Source organism: Rhododendron vialii, chromosome 1a (assembly GCF_030253575.1).
Source record: "Rhododendron vialii isolate Sample 1 chromosome 1a, ASM3025357v1".
NCBI classification, from domain to species: domain Eukaryota; kingdom Viridiplantae; phylum Streptophyta; class Magnoliopsida; order Ericales; family Ericaceae; genus Rhododendron; species Rhododendron vialii.
The window spans coordinates 44,294,751-44,314,828 of record NC_080557.1 but is presented as its reverse complement, the minus strand read 5'-3'; the positions used below and the strand labels follow the sequence as shown (position 1 = coordinate 44,314,828).

Sequence of the window (20,078 nt, the reverse complement as noted above, 5' to 3'; positions counted from 1 at the left end):
GTGTTTACATTGTAATAATCAAAATTAGCAATCTCCTAACCAATAATCAAATTTAGGCATTTGAATAATCAAAAGTAAAAATGTGAGACTTCACATTGCTGACTTTAACAACCCTCTAAATGAATAATCAAAAGCTGACGTGACAAGTTTTGATTATTCACTTTTGATTATTTCATTATGGATGCTCTTAGCTTAGATACAGTATCATTGATACCGCGACCCTATAAAACACTTCCTCCGAGGTCTGAGTGCAATATCTTTTCACCCATGACTGAGAAGAGTTAGACGATGGGGACCGAGGCCCCGTTTCAGAAACCTTCTTAAAAAATAAACAACTTATTTCACATTTTCAAACTCAAAAATAAAGTAAATGAAAAATATTTTTTCAATTTTTTTTACATCGTATAATGAGATTTTCCAAACAAGATCTATATTGCATATTTTTAGATTTCAATAAGCCTATAATTTTTGAGTTTGAAATTGCCTTCTTAAAAAATAAGAATTTTTTTTTTGTTGCGGAACGGAGCCTGAGTTTAATACTCTGTTCCGAATTGCTGGTTTCTTTTCACTGTTTGGAAACTCTTGAAAAATTGCCCGTATCTTTTAATTTGTAATATTTTTTATATTCGAGATATGGATCTATAGAACTCAATTAATTTTATTAAACAAAATTTTCGAAACCATAAAATACATTATAGATTATGAAATATACACAATTATTTAAGTGACGCGACTGCCCAAAATGGACCAATTTTCGGACCGAGGGGGTAGGTTTTTATAACCGATTTGCACCAAATATTTTTTTTTTTACTGGTCGCTGATCGCCCTCCATTTATGGCTTTTTCGTCAATGTTGGACCAAACTTGAATAGCTAGTCGTGAATTAGCAGGTAGATACAGTATCATTGAATAAGACTTCCGGTTGATTCTGTGCAATGATTCACTGCACAATGCTCCATACTTTTGATCCATCGAATCGTGCATTTAACGATTCAGATCTCATCTCAGCAACCAACGATCAAGAGTTATTTATTGTCGAGATGAAATTCGAGTTGTCGAATGCACGATCCGACGGTTCGGAAGTGCGCAGCACGGTGCTGCGCACACTACTGCACAACACCACAATTTTGTAAATACTAGTGATTTCGTGGTCTACGACTCTCCTAATTCTATTTTCTCAATTAAGTACTTAAAAAATAAGAACCTATTTTTAAGTTTAAAAATAATGGACTTACAAAAATAATTGGGGAAAAAACTAAAATAGTCCCTGTAGTTAAGTATTTGTGTCAATTTGGTCCCCGTAGTTGTAATTGGCTCGATTTACACTCTGTACTTTTCATTTTGTTTCAATTTGGTTCAATTACTAACTTCCGTTAGTCCGCCGTTAGTCCTTTAAACAACAAAATCATATAGCCCCCTTTTTTGGGGTTAAAATAGACACGTTCGGCTAAATAAGCCAACTGGCTTATTTTTTTATCCTTATTGAATTTTTTTTCGTATTTGTTAGTTTTTCATCAATTTTTTTGGGGTTATTGCATCGTCATGACGAGAGGAATCTAAAAAGTAAAAAATTATGATCGAAATCCTTTTTTTTTTGAATAAAGAAGAAAACTTGGCTTATTTTTGTTTTTATTAAAAAAAATTAGGTTTTGATCGTAATTTTTTACTTTTAGATTTCTCTTGTTATGACGATGCAATAATTTCCAAAAAAAAATGATGAAAAATTAACAAATACGAAAAAAATTAGAATAAGGACAAAAAAAAAATCCAATTGGCTTATTTAGCTGAATAAGGTTACTCATTCCCCTTTTGCCCTAATATACCTCTGAACCAAAACACAGCTCATTCTTCCATTCTCCATTGATAAGGAGGCACTTGGGAAGAAATTTGGTTATAATTTTCTACAAAAATTTGCCATCGAATTCAGCATTTTCATGATCAGCCACGAGGCATCAGAACCACTGATATTGTCTACATGTTCAACTTGAGGACAAATACTAAAATGCCTTATTTTTTTGCATAGTACTGAAAATGCATATAGAACCATGTCCAAAGTCACAACATAATATAGATCTAAAAGTCACAACATGATAAATAACCATGTCCAAAAGTCAGAATATTATATAAACTCAGTTTCAAAGTTACCATGTTATAACCTAATACATGGACATAACAAACCACTCAACTAAGTTACAATAAACCTAACTTAACAGCCCAAGTGGTTACAAAAAATAGTGCCGTGTCATTCCATTCATTTTCCTACACTTGGCCCATGCACTGATTCCTGACTAGGAATGTTGAAAAATAAACCTAAGCCAATTTTTTCGTCTTTATTCAAAAAAAAAATGAATTTCGATACTGTAATAATTTTTTACTTTTTAGATTCTTCTTGTTATGATGATGCAATAACCCCCAAAAAATTGATGAAAAAACTAACAAATATGAAAAAAAAATTTGAATAAGGACAAAAAATAAGAAAGTTGGCTTATTTAGCCGAACGGGTCCGTTTTAACCCCAAAAAAGGGGGCCATATGATTTTGGTATTTAAAGGACTAACGGAAGTTAGAAATTGGACCGAATTGAAACAAAATGGAAAGTACAGAGTGTAAATCGAGCCAATTATAACTACAGGGACCAAATTGACACGAACATTTAACTACAAGGACTATTACAGTTTTTTTCCCAAAATAATTTTTCAATTTTTTTCCAAGATTTGATAGATCTCGATATCCATATTGCATATTTTTTTATTTATTTTAGTCAGCTTATTATTTTTAATTTTAAAATTACAAATAAGTACTTATTTTTTTAGGGGATAAATCAGAACACCACCTAAATCTCCCAACAGAAGCTCAAGTCGTCTCCTAATTTACAAGACTTCTCTCTTTGGACAAATTCTACCCGGGCTTTATATGAACATTTTTCAACTACGGTCTGTTGTTTGTATACTTTTTCGATTTCTACCGTCGAGACGAAAAATATGACGTTAAAATTTAACTTGAATCTTGTAAAGATTACGAGAAAACGACTAAAAAGACCATGCAAAAAAGTCGTGAAAAGTTAGGCCGAATTCACCCAATTCCATACAAAGACAAATAAGTAATCATGGTTTGGGTGTAGTGAGTCTAGTGACTGACCAGTTGTTGGTCCTTTTAACAGAAAGTGTATCCGACCGCTTTGTTTCATCGCTCTCTCTATCACTCTCAATTTCACTGTCCAAAAGTGTTTTCGACAGTCCGGATTTTAAAATACTCTTCCAAGAAAGAGTTTACCTGGAAGACTTCTTATAAAATTCGGACAATTGATTGCCAAGACGGACGGTAAAATTGAGCGTTGCGATGGGGGAGCGGTGAAACGTGGGTCCTTTTTCGTTTGAATTGTGAGACGGAATGAGAACGATTATTGGGCTGGCCCCATGATCCGCATTGCTTTGAACATGGGCTATCCCAGCCCACAACTCATGATATTCGGCCCACTAAATGGGCTGGATCTCAGAACTCAAAACCAGAACAATGCGCAGCTTTTTGACCATGGTGGACTGAAGAAGAAGAAGAAGAAGAAGAAAACCCTCCCCCCACTGGGAGTGCCCCGTCGCGGCGTTTGGCGACCGAGAAAAGAAAGGAGCGAGAGCGAGAGAGAGATAATGGAGGAAGTGGCGGAGGGGCTGTGGGGACTGGCGGACCACCACGAGAAGAAAGGCGCGATCGGAAAGGCGGTGAAGTGTCTGGAAGCCATATGTCAGAGCCAGGTCTCTTTCCTCCCAATCGTCGAAGTCAAGACTCGACTTCGAATCGCAACTCTCCTCCTTAAGCACTCTCACAACGTCAATCACGCCAAGTCCCACCTCGAACGATCCGTTAATTCTCTTTCATATGCCTCTTTTTTTGTTTGTTTGTTAGGGCTGCAAACGATTCTTAGTTTATCTTATTGATGCTGGGCTCGTAAACGAGGTGAGCTCGAGCTTGAGTTAAGGTCGTTTAGTAAGCCAGTCGAGCTGATGTTAGTTGTAATTGACTCGTTTGTAAAAGCTCGGGGAATAGCCACGTAGAATAATGAAACAGATTAGATTTGTCGAGAAGAGCAAAATCGTGTGGATACGATCCTCATTGTATATCTTGGCGGTTTGGTTCGTTTGCATAGGCTCGTTTAGACTAAACGAGCTCGAACACCTCGACATTAAATGAGCCAAGCTCGATTATTTGACCTGGACTTGAGCTCGAACACTTCAAAGCTTGTCTCGGCTTGTTTGCAGCCCTATTTTTCATTACCTATCAGCCCTATTTTTCATTACCTATCGTCACCTAGATAGTAGCAGTCAATGTTTTCCTTTGTAATCTCAAAAGTAAAGGACAATATGTTTTGAATTTTGACAGCAACTGCTATTGAAGTCAATCCCTTCGTGCTTTGAGTTGAAGTGTAGAGCACATAGCTTACTCAGCCAGTGTTACCATCTCGTGGGAGCTATTCCTTCACAAAAGCAGATACTAAACAAGGGGTTAGCGCTTGCAGCGTCTTCTGGAGAGGGGTATGCAGGTCTTTTAGCCTCTCCTTGTTTGCATGAGGTTTATTGATTCGTATCACTCACTTACTTGTACATACTAGGGCCGTTTGTTTGATTGGATATCAGCATCGGATTGGATTATATATCCATCAGTTATTCCGGTGTTTGGGTATGAGCATTGGATATATGTTCTCACAAAAGTGTAGGATATACAAATATAATGGTGGTGTGGTATTATTAATTACCTTTTAGTACAGTGGAATTGTATATCCGGTGGAATTATATACCCTTTATTAGTATTCCTTTCAAATAAACGGGCCCTTTAAGTTCTACTAAGCATAGCTGTAGTTCCCATTGTGCTGTTTGGTAAACAGATGCTTGAACTTAGTTTACTTTGGTTAAGAACTGTTTCAGAATACCCGTGATCTCGTCGTGTTTATATATCTTGAAAACATGAGGGGATGATCTTGTGAGGAACTTTCTTCTGCATACTGATACTTGCTAGCTCATTAGGGCTGGTTTCACCTCAGTTATTTATGTCTTTGTGATGTGTGTCAATAAACTAAAAGTTCTGAGGAGTTCAGAGCGGAATTAGGTTAAGTTCTTCCTACTATATCGTTCCAAATATCAGGTCATTGGGATATTTTGCTAAGTTGGGTTAGTTACTTTGGTTAGTTCTGACTTCTGACAATCAGGCATCAGGGATCTTACTCTATGCCTTTTAGATTTTTGACTGATTGCTTGTGGTGTTTCTTGAAGGTTTTCTGCAAAGTTGTGGTATTGCAACTTCAGTTCACAGCTTGCAAATGCTCTGATAATTGAAGGGGATTATCAAGGTTCAATATCAGCTTTGGAAGGTGGACTTGATTGTGCATCTGCCATATTCTACCCGGAGTTACAGGTTTGTGTAGTTTCAAATGGAAGCTAAACTCTATGTGAATGTGACCTCTAGTTAATTGGGAGCATTACGATACAGGGCACAGATAAGAGAGCCATCTTTAGTATAGTACTATAGTGGCCGTACACAGGTTTTACATACTGTTTTGTACTTTTTAATTTCTTGGGGACTGATACGCACTCTTCACGGATGCAGAAGCCTAGATGTTGTCGGTTTTTATTTGGCAGGACTGTTACTTTAGATAGTCTGGTGTTCTCACCTGTGAAAGTAGTATGCAATTTGTATGTTGCTAATTTCCGTCTTCGCTTGGTGGATCAGATGTTTTTTGCTACCTCTATCTTGCACGTGCACCTCATGCAGTGGGATGATGTAAATTTGGTTGAGGGAGCTATCAACAAGTGTAACGAGGTCTGGGAGTCTATTCAACCAGACAAAGTAAGTCGAGGATTTGTCTATCATTATATTCTTGATGAAACTTTGGTTGGACTTTCAGTTTGTGTTTGATAGGCTTCTTTTGTAAGTTGCAAAATCCTGATAGCAAGGACTTTTTTAATGCAGTGAAACAGTACTAGGAAGTGGGAAGTTGTAACTTTTTTTCTTCTCTTATTTGATAGTTGGGTAGTATTTTAACATTTCTGTCGCTGATAGGACACAGATCATAAACAGTATTGCGACTATGATGCAGAATGATCTGTAATGTCTAAAGAGGTTTGGTTTAGTGGGGGCCCATTGTTGACTGTCCAATTATCGTCGCAGTCTTTTTTCTTCTAGAACAAAGGACTAACGCCTAATATATTTACATGAAAATATCTTTGGCTCAATATTTTGTGTAATCTGTTGTTGGTGACGTGTTTCTGAAAAGTTATGTTCTTGGTTTAAAGAGTGCATTTTCCCTTTTCGTCCAAGCCTGCTGAAAGGTTGGTATGGTCTTTTTTTGAGTGATGTTAACGAGAAAGGGTACTTACAAAAAGTAGAGGGATTCAGACAGTCCGCTCTACTATCTATTTGATCTTTATTGCTTGGACCTTAAGACCGGCAATGAGTAAAGTATGCAAAATAATTGCAGAACTAACACATCCACCATTAATAATTTTTGAGTACATTAAATATGCCCTGGTGCTTGGATGTGGATCCATGCGTTGACAATTTTGGTCTCATATAAATGGTTTGACTCTGTTTGATGGGTTATTACTAAGTTCCTCAAAATTTTCTTCTGCTTTTTTTATTTTTTATTTTTTATTTTTTATTTTTATGATCTGTCATTTTCACTAATTTTCTGTTGTGCTTTTTATTTCTGGGCAACTCCTTAATAAAGAGACAACAGTGCATCGGTCTACTCTTTTACAATGAACTATTGCACATATTCTATCTACTTCGGATATGTAATTACAAGGATGCTGCTCAACATGTTGAGACATTAGATGCTGCTATGAAGGCTGACATGCAGCAGATGCAGCATGTCCAGGAGCTGACCAAGGAGCTCAATGCATTAAACCTCAGTCTCTCTCGGTCTGACCTACAGTACAAAGAGAGGTCAGCACTTTCTAAAAAACAAGCTCAGCTTGAAGAACAGCTCAATAACATTACTGGACACAGTTCAGCTGGCAAAGAATCATTGGAACCAGCATATTTTGGAAATGTGAAACGGGCCTGGGGAGATAAACTTGAGCTGGCACCACCTCCTATTGATGGAGAGTGGCTCCCAAAAAGTGCTGTCTATGCACTAGTTGAACTGATGGTTGTCATTTTTGGGCGTCCAAAAGGACTTTTTAAGGAATGTGGAAAGCGGATTCAATCTGGACTGCAAACTATCCAAGGTCGGTCTCTTTATCTGGGAGATGATAATGTTCTTTTTGACTTAGATGTTCTTTTCGACTTGGTGCCATCTCTTGCTTTTGTTATGTTGAATCCCTCGAACATGCTTAGCCATCTGAAACTGAGGAAACCTCTTGATTATGGCTTTAAAGCGAAGGTGACTTCATCTTAATCTACCTCTAGTCTTTATGTTCCAAGGTGCTCCTACAATTGTATTCTTGAAAGGAATATGAAATTAGGAAAGAAAGTGGAATGATCTGGCATATGTGAATTTTGTGATGCGATCATTAGTAGTTCTAGTGAATACAAATGATTAAACTGAAGTGTTTAAGCATGCAGAATGAGATACTGTCCAATATTGCCAATTTGCCACTGGTTCGGTAGTGAGTAATTTTCTGTTACACTACTTTGACTTAAAGAAAGAGTACTAGGTATTGTGTCGAGAAGTACTGGCTACATGTCCACGTCCATACACTTTGTTTCCCTGGCTGTCCTCTAGTATCTTGCCAAAATGGGGTAGAGAATAAGCAATCCAATGCAAGATGTAAACAAGACATATCCGGGATCACCCATAATCTATTACTAGGTGGAACTTGGAAGTTTATCAAGAAAGATTACCATGGCTGCCTACATTGAAAATGAAAAAGACCCGTGTTCACTGAGTGTTGACTCGATCGGAAAGTAATTAGGTATTCTGTGGTCTGCAAGTGGATGATATACGAAAGATGTCAGGCCTTGGATTGCTTGTCTATTGTCAGTAATTCCTTTTTTTCTCCTCCCCAAAAAATTCTTTTGATGTGGCTGGCAAAAATGCTCTAGTAGTGTTAGTTTGAAAGTTTATGGTCCCTACATATCCTTTCTGTTGGTCAGCTATGTGGGGGGCAATATAGGTCTTCCATATTTGTATCAACTATCAAGTATCGCTTCTATTTGTACAAAGTGTTAATTCCCTAATCCTTAATGCCTCTGCTCTTTGCAATTTCTAGTTGGTACTATTAGCTAAAATTCCTGACCAATATTTCATTTTCGTTCTTGAGGAAGGCATGTCTTGAGTGATACTATTTTGCATTCCAAGTTGTTGGATGGATATGTTCCAAAAGCTTAGCCTCTTGTAGGCGATATTCTGGAGATGCACCTTTGGGAAGGCCAGTGCATGGGAAACCTTCGGATGTAACAGTATTGAAATTGGAAGCTGATCTTTAAGAGTGCCAAAGTATGAATGCTAATGTAGTTCGTGCTTAGCGTGCCACAGTCCGTAGATATTTCACAGCAGTCAGATTTTGAACTTTCGTGTTTATTTCCTCCTCGTCTTCTCTGGTTTCTTTCTTTTCTGATAAGTGCATTTTTCGAGAACTTAAGCATTTGGCAATGAATGTTCTGCAAATCAAAAGTATAGGTGACCTTTTTAAATTTTTGATTCTGTTTTAAAGGAGATAGGATTTATGATTCACCACACTGTGATGACTTGCACAAGATTCAAAGTCTGAACAACTGTGTCCTTTGCAGATGAGCTGGTGAAGCTTGGAATCAGTGATGGTGTCAGAGGTGAGCCTCAGATTACATTTTTTTAACTGAATTTTGTGTCTGTTCTAACATCTAATAAGGTGATTAATTAGTCTTGTTAAAGCATCCAACTGAAAACCAAATGGTGATGATTGGCAATGAGTGGAGAGACCGCCCAGGCTCAAACACTAATTAACCAATGTGGGACAAGCTCTAACAAGTCTCAATTTTCTTTACAGTGGCCAAAAATTGTTTTCATTAAAATTGCATGATCAGTTTTTTATAAAAGGTGCTAATGCGGGCTCTGTGAATTGTTCTGTCAAGCAGAAGTAGATTTGCAGCACTCTGCCATTTGGATGGCTGGTGTTTATTTGATGCTTCTGATGCATTTCCTTGAAAATAAAGTTGCTGTGGAGCTCACGCAATCTGAATTTGTCGAAGCACAAGAGGTTGGTGATCTATCCTTTTTTTAGATAATGCCTGTATGGAGTGGAGGTCCCTGTTTGTGTTGCGGAGCCAATCATTTGTGATTAGTTGCATCAAGAGATCTATTTGCCAAATGATTGAAATACTCAAAACTGGTAGTCCTGTTATTGATTTTATGATTTTATCTTTATCAAGCCTCATTTATAGTGCACATCTACTTGTCTTGTATAGTGGATGAGTTCGCCATAAACACCTTATTTAGAGTCTTGTGACTCTCTGAGAGAATTATGATACTCTACTTTTTTTTTCCCCCTGTTTCATGGGCTGTAATTTAGTTATTTCTTCTGTTCGAAGCAATTGAATATTGGTTCTGAAATTCATCCGAACTGTGGATATGTATCACACGTTTGGACACAATAGAAGGATATGTCATAGTTTAGTCTCGGAAGATTTGCTGATTACAATCATTACATCATCTTTTGGTTAGTTTTATTCATCAAAAAACAACACAGAAAAAATAAGAAGATATGGACATATGGTGGTGCGGCTGGTGCCTTCCCATTGGATTTTGTAATTTGGAATGCTTCGGTGCTAAAGTTGACATTCTTCCAACTATTTGATTTGGTTACTTTTAGTGGTCTTTTGACCATTAATATGTCTGATCTTTGTACCTGATACATATAGATGATATTGTCAAGTTTAGATATAGCATTATAGCTCATAAAATATAAACAGTGAAACATGATATATATGTTTGCAGGCTTTGGTGCAGATGAGAAATTGGTTCATTCGCTTTCCAACAATTCTACAGGCTTGTGAGAGTGTCATTGAGATGCTTAGAGGGCAGTATGCCCATTCTGTTGGCTCTTATATTGAAGCCGCTTTCCATTTTGTTGAAGCAGGGAAGGTACATATTTTAAATAACATATATACCACTAATACCAGCTATGCAGTTGCTCAATTTTAAGTCATATTCTGTCTTACCGTGTCAACAGGCTCCAGCCCATCTTGTTGATTAGTTTAAACTTGGATCTTGTGTTTGTCAAGGGGAAAGGATATGGAAGGGAAACAACATTACTTATCAAAATGCTAGGGGTACATATGAAATGTACATATTATGTACATATCAGTTTTGTGGGGCCCACTTCGGGTCCCACAAAGATGATTCAAACCGCCCATTATTTTTCAAACATTTTTTATGGATCCCTGTAAAAAATCAGCACAACCCGATATCGGTAAGGATTTTTTCTTAATTTGTGGAGGCGAAACTACTTAACTGCTTAGTTTTGCCCCTATAAATTCAGAAAAATCCTTACCGATATCGGGTTAAGCTGATTTTTTACAGGGCTCCATAAAAAGATGTTTTAAAAATAATTAGCGGTTCGGATCATTTTTGTGGGACCCGAATTGGGCCCCACAAAATCTATATGTACATTGTATGTACATATTATATGTACCAATAGCAGCACTCATTACTTATTTGTTCTTTCATTGTAGAACCTACACAATAAAATGATTGTTTGGACTAAAGAATGATTCGTTCTGTTCTCATTCTCCTGACCCTACCAAAAGAGAAAAAGATTATGCTTTGATTTTATTTTCTTGTTTTATTTTGCATTTAGTTGACTCAGAGCAAATCAATGCAAGCTATGTGCCAAATTTATGCAGCTGTCTCTTACATTTGTCTTGGTGGTCCAGAATCTTCTGCACAGGTGAAGCTATTTCCTCTTTTTTGTTTTTCAGATTCCTATATCTTCCGAATTATTACAGTTATCAATTCCTAAGCTGCTTTTCACTGCAGGCTCTTGATTTGATTGGACCAGTTTACCAAATGATGGATTCTTTTGTTGGGGTTCGAGAGAAAACCACTGTCCTCTTTGCTTATGGATTTCTATTAATGAGGCAACAAAATCTTCAAGAAGCCCGGTATATTCTTTCAACTCTCATTAACCTTGTTTCTGAGTAGGGTAGCTATTAATTACTTTGGGGCCTGGGCCCTCCTGCTGCCATAGATGAAGTCAACCTGATGTGTTCCTGTAGTAGTTGAGTCTGTAAATTAGCTATATCTTAGATGTTGGGAATGCTAGTTTACTTTTGGTGTAAACTTCCCTAAGTCGAAGAATTTATGACATTTCCCGGATTTCTTGGCACTTCAAGTCTTCAACCTTGATTTTATACAAGTGGAGTACATATCACCACCAAGAATAGGGATGCTGAAGGTTTCATTGAGGTGAGGCTTGATAGAGCCCTTGCATATGGAGACTGGAGATTAACTTTTGAAGGGGCAACATTGACACACCTACATCATGTTGGTTCTGATCACACAGCTCTCGTTCTTGACACTTGTCCACAAGGCCAGTGGAGTTTTGTCTCCTGCCGATTTGATGAAAGATGGTTAAAGAATAGTGAAGTAACGTCTGTGGTTCAAAGAGCTGAGGGGCAAGAGTTTGAGGGGTCTAAATTGTTGAACGTTGACTTGGTGACCAATTGTCTCCAATGTCAGGTTTCTTAACTTGTGAGTTTTGAAAAGTGCATGGATGTATATGTTATGTTATTAATTGTTTCCAATGTGGTGGGCCATAGTGTTGGTGTAACTTAAAACTTATTATAGTTATTATCATGAACTTGAGAAGACACTATTTTACATTCCGCTTTCCATTGTAAACTTTCATCTCAAAAAAATTGTTAACAGTGGTCTTTTAGTAATTGGGGTAGGAAATTTAAAATTACTAATGACTTAATTACAAGGTTCCAGTCATGATATGGATATTCAATTTCTGTAAGTATAAAAGTACAATATATATAACATTTGATTTAACTGGTGTTCATTTTAAAGATTTAAGTTTCAATAGGTGGGTTCTTATAGATTGGTTGGGAATTTCCTAGAGAGTCCTGTGTTTGGATAATGTTGCTATGAATAAATATTTATGCAAAAATGATGACCACCACTCATTTTGATATATATATATATATATATATATATAAAAGTTTTGTTAGTACATAAAAAATCTGCTTTAAAATCCAAAAAAATGCGTTGAAATACACTACCTATTAGAATGCACAAAATATGATCCTCATAATTATTAGATTTTGTTGGAGTTTGTCCCACATTGGTTAATTATCTCCTCCAAAACTAGTATATGAGCATGGGTGGCCTCTCCACTCATTGCCAATTGGTTTTGAGTTGGATGCCTAAACATTGTATCAGAGCTAGGGTTTTGGAGAATTTGTTCCCCCTTGTTTGCGCCATAAGTGCACCGTTAATTTGTTGGGATCCATGTGTGACGGATCGTTTGTTTAACTCTCCACGTGCGGGGGAGTGTTTGAGTTTGTCCCACATTGGTTAATTATCTCCTCCAAATATGAGCTTGGGTGGCCTCTCCACTCATTGCCAATTGGTTTTGAGTTGGATGCTTTAACAGATTTGTATCCTTTAGGGTCAAAATTTTGTAAAAGTGCCTTCAGATGCACAGGTTATAGCTAGTACTTTACAAGCTTTGGCATTGGTGGCTTATAAACTAGGAGTGATGTTGGCCCTGGACTAATTAGTTGGGATGCAACAAGTTATTGCCGTTTCTGAAATTTCGCAGACCATGCCATTATGCCAAATTTTCCTTAAGGGTTGTTTCATAAGTCTATAACCAACCAGGTTGCCTTTATCTTTTACCTCTAGATGGTCAGTTCATCAGTTAGAATCAAATGCCCCTCCTTTTCTCTTTCTCATTGGCCGTCAACTTGATTGCAGAGTTCGATTGGCCACTGGCTTGCAGATCACACATTCTCATTTGGGGAATCTTCAACTAGTTTCACAGTATTTGACTATCCTTGGCAATTTGGCACTTGCTCTTCATGACACTGGTCAAGCCAGAGAGATCTTGAGATCTGCCCTTACGTTGTCAAAGAAGCTCTACGATATCCCAACCCAGATTTGGGTGCTAACAAATTTGACAGGTATATATCTTCCCCCACTGTTATTTTCTTTTTCGATTCATTTTTTAGTTCGGGAATCCAGTTTGGTGAATTACAAACCATGATGGTTTTTCCATGGGGTGAGACCTAATAGCTAAAATAAGTGTCTTGGAACTCTGGTGGGGATATATATGAATATATGTAGTTTTGTGGTGCTTTTTATCTTCTCAATGTCTGTCCGTATCGGAAACACAGTTTGCCTTATGTGTGCTTAGAGGTGCAAACCAGCACATGATGACGTGCTAATGGTTCTCACTTGTATATGCACATATCGCTCTGACCAAGATGGTGATCTTGCACCATGAGAACAGTATAGTAAGCTTGATGTTTTTCATATGAATACATGATTGGGAAATTATGATAAAAAGAAAAATTAAGGTCAGTAGAAGTGCTTGTTAAACAATTCAAAAGTTACTAGTGGAAAATTGCTTGTAACAATTCCTGAAAAGATGGAATGGCATTGTTGATGTGGTCTGGCTAGCGGTTGGACAATATTCGGTTCTTCACTTGGCCCGTCACCTGACTCCACTTATTTGGTAATCAGGATTGTCATGCATTTATCTGTTCATTTTTTTTGCATAATTTATGCTTCTATTTTTGTGCAGCTTTGTATCAGCAATTAGGTGAGAAAGGCAGTGAAATGGAGAATGATGAATATCTGAGTAAAAAGAGAGCGGATCTGCAGAACAGACTACATGATGCATGCTCATCCATTCATCATATTGAAATAGTAAGTGCATAAATGTAATCTTGCATGCAAGTAGCATTGACATATTTCCAGCTTTAGAGGCATTCGTTTGCTGATTTCCACATGTTATAACATCAACAGATCGACAAATCACGAATTCAGGTTCATCAATTGCATGAGCTTGATGTCAAGCGTGCAATGGCCAGTGCATCAATGAGAGTCAATCTTGACATTCCAGAATCTGTTGGTATTTCTGCCTCAGCCCCAGCTCCGTCATCAAGGCTCATGGATTTAGACATCGGAAGACGTGGGAAGAGGAAAATATAGTTCCCTGCATGCATACCGTTGCTCTGTAGGTACAGTTCCCTTTCAAGTTCTTATCGTTCTTTCTGGGGTAGGTGTGAGTTTTATGAGATTTTAATTTTATGAGATTTTAAGTTAGTCCCAATGACAGCTTGAGAGTTGCTTATCAAAAAAAAAAAAATGACAGCTTGAGAGTTAGCAGTTTGATTAAGTTATAGTAATCGTTTTAGGATAGATGTCTCTCTTCATGCTGAAGATTTCAGTGAAATTGGTTTGTGTGAGTTCCTGTAATTAGGTTGATCCCGTCCTATGACCTTCCGATTGTATATATACGTGGCCCAAACTATGATCTCTAACTTAAATTGCTCCTAGAGATGTACAAGTCAGCAGTGTAAATGGTACTGATACGGCTGTATTCATATGTGATACTTTGACACACAACACGTCATTAGTAGTTTAACCATAACGAATTTCTAATTACAACTTCATGAAATGAGTTGCTCGTTCTCATTGGTACGCATGCTTAGGAAGGAAAGTCACTCTTCTAATGATTTTGATGCTTGCTTCTTGAGATCGACAGTGCTGCACATGTGAAGGTTGCACCATTGGGTCATGTTTGATTATAACCAGTTAAGGGGGCGTTTCCGATGTACTTTTTTTATTTCAGGCTAATGACAATAGTCAAGTTTTTTCAGCTAAATGGTATTTTAGTTGATGTGTGTAAGGAGAATGACCTGCCTAGAAATCCGTGAAACATTGGTTTTAGTCCATTTAGTTTAGTGGAAACATGGCACACAAGCGCAGGAAGGAAAACCCCATTATTAGGGGTTCTGATGCTTACAGCTTACCACTTGAGATGGATAGTGCTATACATGAAAATGGTGCAAGTGAAGGTTGCTTGATTAGAATTTTTTAATCACTGCTGCTGAACACTTTGCAGTCCAATTGGAAGTACTGTTATCTCAGTTATATGAACAATGAAAGCCTATGTTTTGGAGGAAAAGTAGAGCATAGCATTGGGGCCACTGGTTATGAAATATTTGCAGAGGTTTTTGTCTTGTGGTTGTTGAGCAATCAGATCACTCTCCCTCTTTCGCGGGAAATCCAGCAATTTCTTTGAGTGGTGTCCACATGAACTTTCTCCTGCACACGGGTGGAATTTTGGATTAAACAAAACAGAATCGGAAAATGGGGCAAATACTGGGTACGGGGGTTTACCAGTTTCCACATTCTGCGATAACTCGGACTTTAGGCCGGAGGGTTGGAAGCAAGACCAGAAACTGCAGTTCGGCTTTTGACAGTACCTGAATGCATTTGCAGAGAGTAGTAGCATCATCATGCAATCCTGTAATAGGACACCGGCCCAGTAATAGGACACCGGTCTAAGAGAATTTTAATGGTTGTATGGTCGTATTCACCTTGGCTTCAAGGATCCAAACCACTAGTCCTGTGGCATTGGGGGGCAACATCTGAAGCCTGTAATCCACTTCTGGTGGAAAATACCATCTTGCTATAGGCTGCTTCCCTAAGTGAGCCTGCACAGATTTTTGTCTGCGTAAGATTACTGGGGGTTCCATTTTTTTCACCCTATGCCCAATTCACCCAATTCGATCTCATTACTCATTGGATAAAACCAAAAAGGCCCCACAATTCTTTTTTCTATTCTCTCTGAGACTACATAGAAATTTTGTACACATTTTATTTGTTCAACACTTTCGGTTAATGTTTGCATATTTGTGTACCGGAGAGTATTTTGTGGAACTGTCATACCATCACCACGTGGTGCCAATTCGACTTCTGCATTCCGACTTGGGCACATGCAGCCAAACATGAAATGGATTGATGACACCACCAATCCACAAAATACTTTTTCAGTTTACGGAACTAGTTAGAAATGAGAGGAGCATTGAGACTCACAGGGCAAACAGGGTGGACTTTGGTTAGAGTGGTCTCGGGGTCACCTAGCCCGCGGGCAGATAGATCCAGGAACTGGTACCCCTTGTACCTGAGCCTGTTCAGGTACCTCCCCTCGTACCCGCCTTCATGCGGAGAGTATATGGCCAGCGACTTGTGCTCCTCCACGTCTGACAACCACCTCCCCAAATCGAATCTCACCAGATCTCCTCCGATGAAGTCCTGAATTCCCTTTGCGCACTTCACCACCACTGCCGAAGTCTTCTTGAATTGCCGCCGCTGCTTCCCCTCGCTACCCTGCTTTCTCACTGACGTCGCAAAGGGCAATTGCTGTTGCCGTTGGAGATTGATGGAAGGGAGGAGGGCGGCGTGGTAGTTTCGGGTTTTTATGTGGGGGTGAATTGTGGTCATTCTGCCAACTGTTTGGTGAAACTTCTGAGCGGGTTATGGATGTTGGGGTGTTTTTGAGTTTCTGGTTCTATGGTCGAGAAACAAGATAAGAGGTGGTATTTTTAGTCCTTCAGATTGTGCTGGCCAAGCTCTGGCCCCAGTTGGACCCAGTGAAGTTGGCTCTATTGTATTGTGGTTTATCTGATTTTTATTATCAAGCAGGACCTTAGATTTTCAATCAAATCGAGTTGTAAGTTTTAATTAATGCACCTCATGAACTTATTTTCATTTAGGTCGTTGATGACTAGGAGTTCATGAGTTTGAAATATAATTAGTTGTGGGTTTCCTTTTTAATCAATCTATTGAAGAGTTTTGAAAATTAAATTAAAGTCGGCGCAATAGCTAGTTGACCGAAACAACTAAGAAGGGACAAGACGGTGCTTTGGACACATGCATCTGTAGCCGTCCAATGCATGTAGGTTCTCTGGGCATCGAACGATTCCAGGCGCGTTGTATTTGGATTTGCATCCTCCATCTATATTTGTAGCATTGTTTGAAGGAATAACCAATAAAAAACTTTAAAGAAAAAAAAAAAAATCAATCCTCGTATTCAGCAGGACAGGTCACATTCCTAAATTATTGCCCAATAATCAATTCATGCTCAACTTCATAATTTTCTCAGCCCAATTGAAAGATACTAATCAAGAATGAAAACTTTATTCGTTGATCAAAAATTTGAGTTAATGACGGTATATTAGGACTCTACATTAACACAGAAGATTTTGATTGCGAGAATCAGTGCAGGCTGTGCATAAACAGTGGGGCTACCTAGCTAGCTAGACACTGGAGCCATGGCATCCTCGCCAATGACTTCACCTGTAGGAGAACTGGTCTCGTCTTCCGGTGAACTTTTGTCATGGCTTTCTTGGTCATTGCTTCCATAGTTGGTGTCAAACATTTGCGCGTCGAAGCCTATCCCAAACCACTGTTTATGGCACGCTTTGTTGTTTCCGGTGAAGCAACTGAGAGGTAAGCAATGGAAAGGATCGTCGAAAGGTGGAAAAGCTAGTCTCGGCAAGGGGAAACAGATGCCACCTCCAAAACCACCCCCACCTACCCCTCCCCCTCCATCACTGTCTACTGGGGCATCAGGGTCACTATAATCGGGGCTACCTCCAATACCTACCCCACCTCCTCTGCCTCCACCACCGGTTCCATAAGCTGGCATACCTGGCACATAAGGGCCATTGTAATCGGGGCTACCTCCTACACCAACCCCACCACCACCTCCTCTGTCTCCATCACCGGTTCCATAAGCTGGCATACCTGGTACATAAGGGCCATCGTAACCGGGGCTACCTCCACCTCCATCACCACTTCCATAAGTTGGAGTACCTGGCACATAAGGGCCACCAACTCCCCCTCCGCCTCCACCACCGGTTTCATAAGCTGGCATACCTGGTGCATAAGGGCCATCATAATTGGGGCTACCTCCACCACCAACCTCACCACCACCAGTTCCATAAGCTGGCACACCTGGCACATCAGGCCCATCATAACCGGGGCTACCTCCAACACCAACTCCCTCTCCGCCTTCGCCTCCACCACCAGTTCCATAACCTGGCATACCTGGGACATAAGGGTCATCGTAAACGGGGATACCTCCACCTCCACTTCCATAAGTTGGAGTACCTGGCATGTAAGGGCCACCATAACCGGGGCTGCCTTCGACACCAACTCCGCCTCCTCCTCCACTTCCATAAGTTGGCGTACCTGGGACATAAGGGTCACCATAACCGGGGCTGCCTCCAGTACCGACCCCACCTCCACCTCCATCATCACCACCGCTTCCATGAGTTGGTGTACCTGGGACATAAGGGTCACCATAATCGGGGCTGCCTACAGTACCAACCCCACCTCCCCTGCTTCCATAAGCTGGCGTACCTGGGATGTAAGGGCCACCAAAACCAGGGACAAGTCCGACGCCACCGCCAACACCCCATCTTCTGCCGCCTCTCCTCCCACCAACATTCCTTAAGCCTCCGGCTCGGGTTCGACTGACACCACCTCTGCCTCGACCCCAACCTTTGGCAAAAGCACTTCCACGGCCACCAAGAGTGCTCACTCCTCCTTGTCCAAATTCAATACCTGCACTCCGCGGCCATCTTCCTTCTAGTCCAAGGCGGTCACGTGCACTTGGTGGAGTTTTGAGAGCAGGATTATCAGAGGGGGAAGGGGGCAGAGTTGGTGGATCTATTCTTTCTGATCTGGGTGGATCTATTTGAACTTGGTCAATGGGGGCGAAGTCGCGACCAGTGCGCAGGATCCTCTGTGCAGGGCATTCTCGTAGGCTTAGCAGAAGCATGAAGGCCAAGCAAACCCATTTTATGGCAGCCATGGTGTGCTAGTTTCGATACTTGACACCTTTCCCTGGTATCTTTATAAGCTGAAACTTGCATGTTGCAATACGTAGTGTAATGGTTAGAGAGAGAGAGAGAGAAAGAGAGGGGATTGAGGCAACAAAAGTGTTTCAGGTATTTTGTTGTTGAAATCCGCCGACCAACATATGCCTTGTGTGAGCAAAAGATTGCGTTCTGTCACTTGCACCAAATCTACCACCAAGGCTTTCTCCCAAAAAAAGGTCATGGTACTTTCTCCGTCCTTTCTAAAATTTTGCTAAATTTACATTAATTTTTTTGGATTTGGCCATTCGTCTCGAGAAGTCTAAAAGGTAAAAAATTAAGACTAAAAAAATAAATTTCATTAAAGACAAAAAAAAAATGAAACCACTGTCATTTTTTTTAAAATCAAATAAATTCAAGCAGAGTTTTTTGGAACGTATTAATAAGCTAGACCCATGATGCGAGTTGTTTTTATGCCATAAATAAAATCGAGCACTCAAAAATTCTATTGAACCGGCAGATTCACATCTCTTACAATCGACACAATCCTCTGTTTTTGGAGCAGAGCAATTTGCTTAGAAAGAACTAAGGCTTTGTTTGGAACATATGGAAAAGAAAAGAAAAGAAAAATTCTCTTGTTTGATTTGGGAGGAAACAAGAAGGAAAATAACAAAACAAAAAATAATTTCCTTTCTTTTCTTTTCCAACTTTCAAACAGGTCCTAAGGCTCCGTTTGGAATCTATGGAAAGAAAAAGAAAATAGAAGGAAAATGGGAGGAAAAATTTACTATTCACTAAATTTAAAATCTTTATTTTTTTCTGGCTTTGTTTGGAATTTAGAGAAAGTGATGGAAAGAAAATAAGAGGGAAATTGGGAGAAAATGAGAAGGAAAATTTACTGTTCACAAAACTTGAATTCTTTATTTTCTCTCCTCTTTTCTCTCTAATCTAAACAATTGGCGGAAAAAATTTTAACCTTCTTTTCTTTTCTTTCAGTTTCTCTAAGCTCCAAACAAAGTTATTTCTCTTCCAACCAAACTATAGAAGGGAAAATCTTTTAAGTAATTCTTCTTTCTTTTCCCTGAGTTCCTTAGGCTTTGTTTGGAACTTATGGAAAGGAAAAGAAAAGAAAAGAAAATTTAAAATTTTTTTTCTCTTATAGTTTGGTTGGAAGAAAAAGAGATAAGAGAATAAAAATTTGAAGTTCAGTGAATAATAAATTTTTCCTCGTATTTTCCTCCCTTTTTCTTTTTCTTTCTTTTCTCTTCTT

General features: G+C 39.1%; 3 protein-coding genes across 4 annotated transcripts; 1 reads left to right on the top strand and 2 right to left on the bottom strand.

Moving 5' to 3' along the window:
- Nucleotides 1-3,420: 3,420 nt before the first annotated feature.
- Nucleotides 3,421-14,590, top strand: LOC131319204 (sister chromatid cohesion protein SCC4). Of its 2 annotated transcripts, none has more exons than XM_058349370.1 (13): nucleotides 3,421-3,855; nucleotides 4,373-4,524; nucleotides 5,260-5,401; nucleotides 5,717-5,833; nucleotides 6,714-7,215; nucleotides 8,720-8,758; nucleotides 9,044-9,165; nucleotides 9,903-10,049; nucleotides 10,765-10,854; nucleotides 10,944-11,068; nucleotides 12,888-13,093; nucleotides 13,717-13,841; nucleotides 13,941-14,590. In XM_058349370.1, the coding sequence occupies exons 1-13, from the start codon at nucleotides 3,436-3,438 to the stop codon at nucleotides 14,124-14,126; spliced, it is 2,373 nt and encodes a 790-aa protein (XP_058205353.1). In that variant the 5' UTR covers nucleotides 3,421-3,435; the 3' UTR covers nucleotides 14,127-14,590. The 2 variants fall into 2 exon arrangements, with proteins under 2 accessions (XP_058205353.1, XP_058205349.1); XM_058349366.1 differs by having other exon boundaries at nucleotides 9,041-9,165.
- A 391-nt stretch (nucleotides 14,591-14,981) lies between these two features.
- LOC131319217 (NAD(P)H-quinone oxidoreductase subunit N, chloroplastic) lies at nucleotides 14,982-16,998 on the bottom strand. Its single transcript, XM_058349381.1, has 4 exons — nucleotides 16,020-16,998; nucleotides 15,521-15,637; nucleotides 15,321-15,406; nucleotides 14,982-15,245 (listed from the first exon to the last, which is right to left on the bottom strand). Exons 1-4 carry the CDS (start codon nucleotides 16,425-16,427, stop codon nucleotides 15,182-15,184), a joined length of 675 nt encoding a protein of 224 aa, XP_058205364.1. The 5' UTR covers nucleotides 16,428-16,998; the 3' UTR covers nucleotides 14,982-15,181.
- A 216-nt stretch (nucleotides 16,999-17,214) lies between these two features.
- Nucleotides 17,215-18,922, bottom strand: LOC131319192 (glycine-rich cell wall structural protein 1-like). The gene is made up of 2 exons (XM_058349356.1): nucleotides 18,597-18,922; nucleotides 17,215-18,554 (listed from the first exon to the last, which is right to left on the bottom strand). The coding sequence occupies exons 1-2, from the start codon at nucleotides 18,802-18,804 to the stop codon at nucleotides 17,239-17,241; spliced, it is 1,524 nt and encodes a 507-aa protein (XP_058205339.1). The 5' UTR covers nucleotides 18,805-18,922; the 3' UTR covers nucleotides 17,215-17,238.
- Between the last annotated feature and the right edge of the window lie 1,156 nt (nucleotides 18,923-20,078).

What these genes read in the sequence shown, in the direction of transcription:
- LOC131319217 (XM_058349381.1), bottom strand. Translation starts at nt 16,427, where the DNA reads ATGACCACAATTCACCCCCACATAAAAACCCGAAACTACCACGCCGCC. An exon ending in AAGTCCACCCTGTTTGCCCT is followed by an intron (nt 15,638 to 16,019) that starts GTGAGTCTCAAT and finishes AAATCTGTGCAG; the next exon opens with GCTCACTTAGGGAAGCAGCC. An exon ending in TTTGGATCCTTGAAGCCAAG is followed by an intron (nt 15,407 to 15,520) that starts GTGAATACGACC and finishes AAATGCATTCAG; the next exon opens with GTACTGTCAAAAGCCGAACT.
- LOC131319192 (XM_058349356.1), bottom strand. Translation starts at nt 18,804, where the DNA reads ATGGCTGCCATAAAATGGGTTTGCTTGGCCTTCATGCTTCTGCTAAGC. An exon ending in CAAAACTCCACCAAGTGCAC is followed by an intron (nt 18,555 to 18,596) that starts GTGACCGCCTTG and finishes CGCGGAGTGCAG; the next exon opens with GTATTGAATTTGGACAAGGA.
- LOC131319204 (XM_058349366.1), top strand. Translation starts at nt 3,436, where the DNA reads ATGGGCTATCCCAGCCCACAACTCATGATATTCGGCCCACTAAATGGG. An exon ending in AGTCTATTCAACCAGACAAA is followed by an intron (nt 5,834 to 6,713) that starts GTAAGTCGAGGA and finishes TCCTTAATAAAG; the next exon opens with AGACAACAGTGCATCGGTCT. An exon ending in AATTTGTCGAAGCACAAGAG is followed by an intron (nt 9,166 to 9,902) that starts GTTGGTGATCTA and finishes ATATGTTTGCAG; the next exon opens with GCTTTGGTGCAGATGAGAAA.